This window comes from Peromyscus eremicus, chromosome 5 (genome assembly GCF_949786415.1).
Source record: "Peromyscus eremicus chromosome 5, PerEre_H2_v1, whole genome shotgun sequence".
NCBI lineage: Eukaryota > Metazoa > Chordata > Mammalia > Rodentia > Cricetidae > Peromyscus > Peromyscus eremicus.
This window is the reverse complement of record NC_081420.1, coordinates 11,996,651-12,006,027: the sequence shown is the minus strand read 5'-3', so window position 1 is coordinate 12,006,027 and position 9,377 is coordinate 11,996,651. Positions and strand designations below refer to the sequence as shown.

At 44.7% G+C, this 9,377-nt stretch overlaps 1 protein-coding gene across 1 annotated transcript; it reads right to left on the bottom strand.

The window, feature by feature from the left end:
- Positions 1–230: 230 nt before the first annotated feature.
- On the bottom strand, positions 231–830 carry Diras2 (DIRAS family GTPase 2). Its single transcript, XM_059262275.1, has one exon. The coding sequence runs from the start codon at positions 828–830 to the stop codon at positions 231–233; it is 600 nt and encodes a 199-aa protein (XP_059118258.1).
- Positions 831–9,377: the final 8,547 nt, after the last annotated feature.

Below are 9,377 nucleotides of genomic sequence, written 5' to 3'. Positions count from 1 at the left end.
AGGACTGGCCTGGGTTTCCAGGAATGCTGAGAGCATTGCAGATTCTGCAGCTCCTGAGGGGTGGGCTGGTGGGGTGTATGGAATGCCTCTTGAGGACATTGCAGGGTGTGTCACAGCCAAATGCAATGTTTAACACATGGGCATCAGACATGCTGCCCTGACACGGTGGGGCTCACAGGGGGAGGAAGAGAGAGGCCCTAAGGGCAGCGACTCCTTCTAATGAAAGCCTCTCACATGACCACACACTTGCCCTTGAGTTTCTCCTTTCTCTTCTGCTGCTTGCTCTTCTTGCCATCGATCTGGAGACTCACGGTCCTGCGCTTCTCCAGGTTGAGCAGTTCCTGGAAGAGTTCCTTGACGTTGTGGTTGAGCTTGGCCGACGTCTCCATGAAAGCACACTTCCACGTGCGTGCCAGGGCCTCCGCCTCGCTGCTCTGAACCTCACGGTTGGGGCTCTCGTCACACTTGTTCCCCACCAGCATGATGGGGATGCTCTCCACGTCCCCCTTGATCTCACAGATCTGCTCATAGATGGGCTTGAGTTCCTCCAGGGACTGCCGGCTGGTGATGGAGTAGACCAGGATGAAGGCATGGCCTTTGGAGATGGACAGCCGCTGCATGGCAGGGAACTGGTGGCTCCCAGTGGTGTCAGTGATCTGCAGTGTGCATATGCTCTTGTCGCAGCTGATCACCTGCCGGTAGGTGTCTTCCACAGTTGGAATGTAGCTCTCCCGGAAGGTCCCTTTCACAAACCTCAAGACGAGGGAGCTCTTGCCGACACCACCTGCCCCAAACACTGCCACCCGGTAGTCATTGCTCTGTTCCGGCATGTTGCTTCAGAACTCCAAGCTACTGACCAGGAGGTACCTAGCAAAGAAGCAGACATTAAGAGAGAGTTAATTTGAAAATCCCCAAAGCATGGTTTTGCCTGATTTTGCTAAAGAACATCAGGTAGTGACGTTTATGTTCACAATCCCCACCTAAAAACCATTCCAGATTCCATTTATCTACTTCCACAATTCAAAACCCAAACTCCCTTGACTAGTCCTCAGTTTCCCATAGGGCAGTCAAGCCACTTTGTAGCTAACTAGAGTCAGTCCATTCTTCTGTATTGACCTTGACTTTGAGCATGTTCGCTAACACATAGGCCTTTTGCCCAGGAAGAAGAGAGAGTCGGCCTAAGACAGGTAGGATGAAGGCAGACCATGGGGGATGCGTGCTTGACACGCGGGCCACATGTTTCGGTGTACAAAGTCCTCATAGCTGCCCAGGAGAACTGCAAACACAGCATGCTAGGCCTAAGAACGAGGTGTGATGGGACTGGGGAGATGGCGGCTTGGTGTGTGAAGCGCTTGCTGCTCACGCATGAGAACCTGAATTCAGATCCCCAGTCCCCATGCAAACATCAGGCCTAGTGGCATAGCTCTGTGACTCCAGCCCTGGATGGGGTGGGGGTGGGGACAGGTAGACCCGTGAAGCTCCCTGACCAGCTAGCCCTTCTGAATGTGTGAGCTCCAGCTTCAATGAGACACTGTCAACATGAGAGAGAGAGAGACAGAGACAGACAGAGAGAGACAGAGACAGAGAGAGATAGAGACAGAGAAGAAGAGAGACAGACAGGGAGAGAGAGACAGAGAGACAGAGAGATAGAGAGAGAGGAAGAGAGAGAGAGGGAAAGACAGAGAGAGGGAGAGAGACAGACAGAGAGGCAGAGAGAGACAGGAAGAGAGACAGAGAGACAGGAAGAGAGACAGAGAGAGGAGAGAGACAGAGAGGGAGAGAGAGAGGAGAGAGATGGAGAGGGAGAGAGTGTCAGAGAGACAGAGACAGGTAGAGAGACAGAGAGACAGAGAGAGGAGAGAGACAGAGAGGGAGAGAGAGAGAGTTGGTCATGCTCCAGTTGACAGCCCCACATTCATGTGTATATGCATAGCAAAGATTGGACTCAACAGAGTGAAAATAAAGTGGACAAGAAGTTGGAAACAGGGGATAAGGCAGGATTCAGAGGAGTTGCAGTGGGGAAGACACATGATTGAGATGAACTGTATACATGTATGAAGTGCTCAAAGAATAAACTAAAAATTGTAAGTAAATGAGATGGAAAGTGGAAGAGAAAGATGCCCAATGTCAAACTCCAGCCACCACATGTATGCACACATGTGCATGTACACTCTAACGAATGTGTGCACAAATATTACACAATGCATACATCACACACACACACACACACACACACACACACACACACACACACCCCTAGTCTATTTCATTTCCAAATTCTGGGAGGAATAAATAGGCAAAAGGAAAGCTCTCATCATGTAGTGTTGAATATTGCTAGTGTTTCTATCAGTCTGTGAAATCCTCTACCTCTTAGACAAGTTGAGGCCATTACCATTGTTGAATAGTGACCACACTGGAAACAAGGGACCAGGAATGCTATGTCCCTAACACCATATACCATGGAGGGACATCATGGACATCCACAGGTTGCCTTAGGCAGGCTTGGCCATCTTTTTTTGGGTATCACTCAACTCACAGTATAGACTGTGTCTTCTGAGTAGGAAGACTTAAACATTAACTAATGAGTCTGAATGTTTTAGTCATCAAATCTAAAACAAGTATACGCTTTATGTTTTAAAAATCATAAGTAATTGACATTATGAGTATGGTAATACAAGGTATGTATTATTACTAAGATTGCATCCAGTGAACGTTTCCTTCCCAGCAAGCATTACCCACTAGTATAAAAGGTGTGCAAATGTACTTTCTTTGGGGCTAGAGAATGGCTCTGGGGTTAAAAGCACATTCTGCTCTTGCAAAGGACCCAAGGTTCTCAGCACCTATGTCTAGCAGCTCACAACTGCCTGTAACTCCAACTCCAGGTGGTCTGACACCCTCTTCTTTACTCCGTGGGCACCTGTAATCACATGCACATACTAACACATAGACACACACACAGAATCAAAAACACGTACTCAAAAATAAAATATTTTGAAATGTACTTTCTTCATTTACGAATTATCAAGTACCTTCCCTCCATCCCCTCTTAGACAAAGAACGGCACATCAACACAAAAGCACGGAAAATTCAGCCACAGTTGTTAAACTAAAACTGACATTAGACATGGCGTACGCAGCTGGCAGCCTATTGTTGTGCAGGCAAACAGCATGCTAACCTTCCACTTCCTTGGTTTTTGAGTAACTAAGGAACAGTAGCAAGTATCGCTGACCAGAATAATTTCCAGAGTCCAGTAGAAGCCGTTAACTGAAAGTGATAGAGGCAGGAAATGGTTTTGCACCAGAGAACAGCAGACCCACCTTCTGACTTTGTCCGGCACATTTGCTTACAAACTGACTAAGCTAAGTTTTCAGTATTCTGGAATGTGCTGGCATATGCCAAATAAACGATTCAGTTAAGTTGTCCGTTTCTGTGGCATACACTGGAACACACCAAACAACTGACTAAACATCGATGCTAAAAGAGAAAACAGGAAGATGCCAGGCCATTAATTAATGGAAGTCTGTTCAGGAGTTTGATTAAGTCTATTAGATGTTCATGAGATAATTAAGACCAATCTAGGCATGCAGCATTATAACAAATTGCCCTGCAATTCAGACTGAAAAACAAAATCAGTGGCATCTGGAATCTGATTTGAAATGTCCCTTTGCAGCCTCAGTGTGGGAGGCTGTGACTGCTGGGAAGGCTGTGTCCTCACTGACTTTGGTCTAGTGTTATAGCTGTTTAGCTCTAGCTTGAATGGAAAGACCCACCTATAGGGTAACATGCCATTAGATCTGAGCCTTAATGTTGCCAAAAGAGTCCTCGGCCCACAGCACAGGAGTTTGAAGAGTGAGCTAACATGTGGTGTCTGGTGCTGCGCTGTCTCCATAATTCAGTGGCCTCAGAAGCAACACCGCACATGCCAGCACCCATAGCTACCTAAGCATATCTGTCTAAAGAAATACCTGCCGTGAGAGTTCAGGAAGCTGCTGTGTCTGCAAGGATCTGATACAGGCTCCTGCCTATCTGGTGGGACTCAGACAGAAATAGAGAACTCCACAATTCTTCATTAAAGTACAAGCATGTACTTGATGGGGGAGAGAGGTCTGGAGGAGCTGAATGAAGGGTGGTCTGTGAGGAGCTGTTTTCCTCCCGCAGTGCAGAAGCATGAACCTGGAAAGAGTCAGGTACTCAAGGGGTGTGAAGTTCAATGGGAGAGAGGTCTGAGGCAATAACTCCACCCCCAGCTTCAAATGTAAAGGCTCCAACCTGAGCTGTAAACAATAGTGTTCCACCTAAAAACCATTTATCTACTCCATATCAACGAAATACATACCCCCATAGACACTTCTAACTTGGCGTTTACCCAAAAGGACCCTTGAGTAGTCTGGGGCCACAAAGCACAAGAGTGGATTCAGTATGGCCCACACAGCATATGCTGGTACAGCTACAGGAAAAGGTAGGAGGATCTGATGGGGTACAGGACTCTGTTGGAGCTCAAGGAGCATATCATGGAGGACTGGGGTTGGCCAGATGGCAAATGGATGGAAGATTGTTGGTCCCAAGGCAGGGCCATATGGAAAGGAGAAAATGTAAGAAAAACAAGAAGTTTGTGTCCATGGACATCTCAGTGTTGGTGTGAGGAACTGTGTGAATTCTAGCAATGTGACAGTCAGGGGCAGGAGGCCCTCAGATTGATGGTGGAACTGAATAAAGAATGGAGAATCAAAAAAAAATCCTCAAAGTTGGTTCATTTAAAATTAAAAAATGTCAATTTATCTTTAGCTATAATAGCTATACAAATGGTAGAAACACTCAAATTACTAAAATCAGAAATAAAATGGGAGACAAAATGACTGGCCTTTTTAATTTTACAAAAATAAAAAGACTATAAGGAATATGAAGAAGGGCTCCTTGTCCCCATGCCAACAGGGCAGATAATGTAGGGGAAATAAATGAAAATTGGAAAAACTGACTCAAAAAGACATAAAAACATGAGTATCCTCCTAAAATATTAAATCGGTATCTAGATGCTACCCACAAAGAAAGCCCAGGTCTAGACAACTTCACTGGTGGGCTCCACAAGCCCTTACAAAGCCAACAGTATCAATTCTTCTTAAACTCTTACCAAAAAGTTAAAGAAATAGTATTCCTGTTCTTTCTTAAGTCTAATATTGTATGATCTTGATACAAAAAGCAGACAGATGTCACAAGAAAAATATATACCAGTATCTCATGATGAAAGACAGAAAAACACTCAACCAAAACACGGCACGTGAAACCCCTGATATATAAAGAGATTTTACAGCAAAGCTGAGTGGGGTTTATACCAAAACAGCAAGTTACTTCACACTTGAAACTTAAAGAATACAGGCCAGCAGGGTGGCTTAGCAGGTAAAAGCTCCTGTTGTTAAACCTGAAGACCTGAGTTCAATCCCTGGGACCTACATAACGGAAGAAGAGAACTGACTCCTGCCAAGGGTCACCACCATATATGTGTCAAGCCATCAACACACACACACACACACATACACACACACACACACACACACACACAAACACACACACACACACACACACACACACACACACACACACACACACACACACACCAGGAATAAAAGGAAAATTTCCCAGACAAAGGGTACATTGTGAAAACTTCAGTGTGGATGGTATTAAGAGGGGAGACTAAGCTCTGCCTCCCTAGGAGAAAGACAAGGCACTTGCTCCTGCCATTCCCAGCCTGTGTTCAGCAAAGGGAATTTAAGAAGGAAAATGAAGCGAAAGCCTGTCTGTGAGCCTGTGTCAGACTCATGTATGTCTTCTTCTTCTTCTTCTTCTTCTTCTTCTTCTTCTTCTTCTTCTTCTTCTTCTTCTTCTTCTTCTTCTTCCTCCTCCTCCTCCTCCTCCTCCTCCTCCTCCTCCTCCTCCTCCTCCTCCTCCTCTTCCTCCTCCTCCTCCTCCTCTTTTGTTTTTTTCAAGACAGGGTTTCTCTGTGTAGTTTTGGTGCCTGTCCTGGAACTCACTCTGTAGACCAGGCTGGCTTCGAACTCACAGAGATCCACCTGCCTCTGCCTCCCAAGTGCTGGAGTGCTGGGATTAAAGGCATGTGCCACCACCACCTGGCTCACGTGTGTCTTCTAAAAAGCTCTGTGCTAATGGCTGTGGAAGCTTTAGAAAAGGGTCTAGTGAGAAGTTTGGGGAGTACTGAGGGTTTGTTCTCAAAGGAGATTGAGGGACCAGTCTCGTCCCTTTTCTTTCTCGCTCCATCACACATTCCTACCACGAAATATCACCCAGGCTCAAAGCAGGGGGTTATCAACCAATCATTGGGTGAAACCTCTAAAACTTGGAAGTCAAAATGAAATTTTTCTCTTCCTAAATTGATGATCTCTGCGGTTTGTTATAGTGCCAGACAACCGAAGGACAGAGACAGAAAGTGTATCTGTGGTTACCATGGGATACAGTGGGTAGACATTGGGGGATGAGAGGTGATTGATGAGGTACAGGTTCCCTTTACAACAATGGAAATCCTGTACCATTAACACTGACGATGGGCTCAGTCCTGGAAATACACCAAAGCCACTGAATCATACATTTTAATTGGGTGAATTATACCTCTGTGAAGTTGTTACTTAAGAAAGACATTGATAGAAGCAGTAATCAGCTGTGTGTAATATGATGTCTCCTGGATCTAAAAATGGCTCCTAGACGTGGAGAAACAGAAATGAACCCCCTGTGAAACTAATGCATGCAATCCAGCAGGCCAGGTTGTGTTCCTAATGGACAGATAATGGGACTGACCTGAACACTCACAATAGAAGAGCCTGCTGTGCAGAGCCACATGCAGAGTAAATACATTCCTACAGGAAGCAGAAGAGCTAGAAAGGATGCGCAGACCACAGCCTGATTAAACTTGACAGTTGCCTGCTGGGGACTAGGAAAGTGGAACATCTTGACATGGGGGGGGGGGGTAAAACTGACGTTGGCACTGTGCTGTTACATAAGATGGTTATCTAGATCATTCTCAATAACGTTTTTATTCACTTAAAATGGCCATAGAATTGAAATCCGAAGTTTTAAAATGAATCATAAAATTCTAGGGATTCCATAAGGATCTGTTGTCTGACTCTCAGGTTGAAGGTTAGTTGTGCAGAGGACTAGCTATGAGAGGCAGTGAGGCTTTGTGTTTGGGAAGGTGGTAGTTAAGTGAAGACAAGAGTCTCATTCAAGAGATGCACTGGGAGTGGCAGAGGAAGTCAGGGAATGAAGAAGGCATGCCGGGAAGAGTATAGAAACAGTGAGTATGAAAGAGATAGCTACAGCCCAGACAAGGAAGGAAAGGAGAAAGAAGAGTACAGAGCCATATAGGGCTCCGAGTGGGAAATAATGTGTATAGACTCAGGGTTGGATAGACCATGAAGCACATCTGGGAGGGTCCAGGGGCCCAGGAATCTGGTATGCATGTGGCATGGTTGTCTTTATTCACAGAAAGGAGGGAGGGATGATAGATAGGTATGTAGGCAGATAGATAGATAGATAGATAGATAGATAGATAGATAGATAGATAGATAGATAGATGACGGATTGATGATAGACCATAATACTTAAATTCTCTAGAGCTATTTGCCATTTGTTCTAAACTTTGAAATCAGTGTTCCATTCTCTGTCTTTGGTTTTTTTCCAGCTCTTGTCAATGGACACCATGGACAGGATGTCACACAGGAGTAGACAAAGGGATGAACCATCTGCACAGGAAAGGACACCTGTTCCCATCACACTTTGCTGACTGAGGATTAATTTGCTGTTTGCAACATTTGGAATTATTTGGAATTTTTCCCCTAAATCATTCTCAGTTAAAATTTTAAAGTTTAATTTGTTTGCTCTCTTGAATACATTGTGTATTCAGGGTATAAACATGACTGGTAAAATATTTCCAATGGTGCTATGACTTTGATGTGATTTCACTGTCCCTCGGGTTTTAGTCCCAGTGGTGAGGACTTGTGAGGGTAAAAATTCATTATGGCCTTAGTGTTTACAGTGGGAATTTGAGAAACTGGTTCTGTGAAAATCAGGTGGCTTTATAGGATGGACAGAAGCCATGTTAAGTGTGTGTATACACTATGCCCTATACCATCTTGAGATGCTACCATCAAGAAGGCTATCACTGTATGTGCCTCTCCATCATGCTCATCAAGACCCATGGGCTAACATAAAGTAGTAGCCTGCCTCAGGTACTTTATCATAGTAACAAAAATTTGGCCCAAAATTCGAATGCTTGTGCTCAAGTCCTCTCATTGATTGAATGTACACCTCCCAAAAAATGACTCCTGTCCATCAAGACGACACAGCTTCTGTACCCCTGGTTTCAACCAGCCTCAGATCAAAGATGTCAGGAAACAAGATGGTCTACATCCAATATGTATGGTATACATATTCATTCCTTCATTATTATTCCTAAGCAACACCGTGTAACAATGATTTACCTATAGTCGATAGTATATTGAGTGTACAGTTTAAAGTCTATGGGAAGGTATGTGGAGGTCTCAGGCAAATACTCTCCATTTTAGATGAGAGACTTGATCACCCTGAGATGCTGGTGTTCTGGGAAGGGGTGTTTGCTGGGACACAAGGGCACCAAAGATGACAAGCTGAAACTAGAGATAAGTGAAAGAGCAGAAGAATTCAGTTCTTCATGAGCCAGCATTTGAAAATGCCCAACAATTTGGTTTCCTTCCCTGCAGATGACGTCCACATCCTGAGCCCAGAGGTCCTCCCGTCTCCTGCAGGTGCAGACACTGTCCCTGCTAAGTGGTCACCTTGCTCTCTCATGGTACTTGCCCCTCATTATAACACCAAACCATTATTCCCTTTCTTTGTTTTGTTGTTTTAGACAAGGTCTCCCTGTATATCTCTGGCTAGCCTGGGACACACTATGTAGACCAGGCTGGCCTCAGACACGAAGAGATCTGCATGCCTCTGCCTCCCGTGCCAAGCTCATTGCTCTCTTTAAACATTTCCATAAAGTTCACACTTGAGAGCCTACCTGAACTATTTATAAAAGGCAAATGAACAGAAGTTAACTGATATCACAACATGGAAAAGGCATGGTTTTTAAAGAATTTTTAAAACACATCTATAAATTTTCTGTGTAAGCCATACTTTGTTAGAGTATATATGAACAGGAGAATCTTGTGTAGCCTAGGCTGGCCTCAAACTTCTAATCCTCCTGTGTCAGCCTTCCAAATACAGGAAGCGGGGGCACCACACTAACCCCAAGGTATATACTTTCATATCTTTTGTAGAATCTTGGTATAAATAATGGCTTGTTTCTTGTTTCAGGTACCTTCCTAGCTGACTGTAGGACCCAATACATT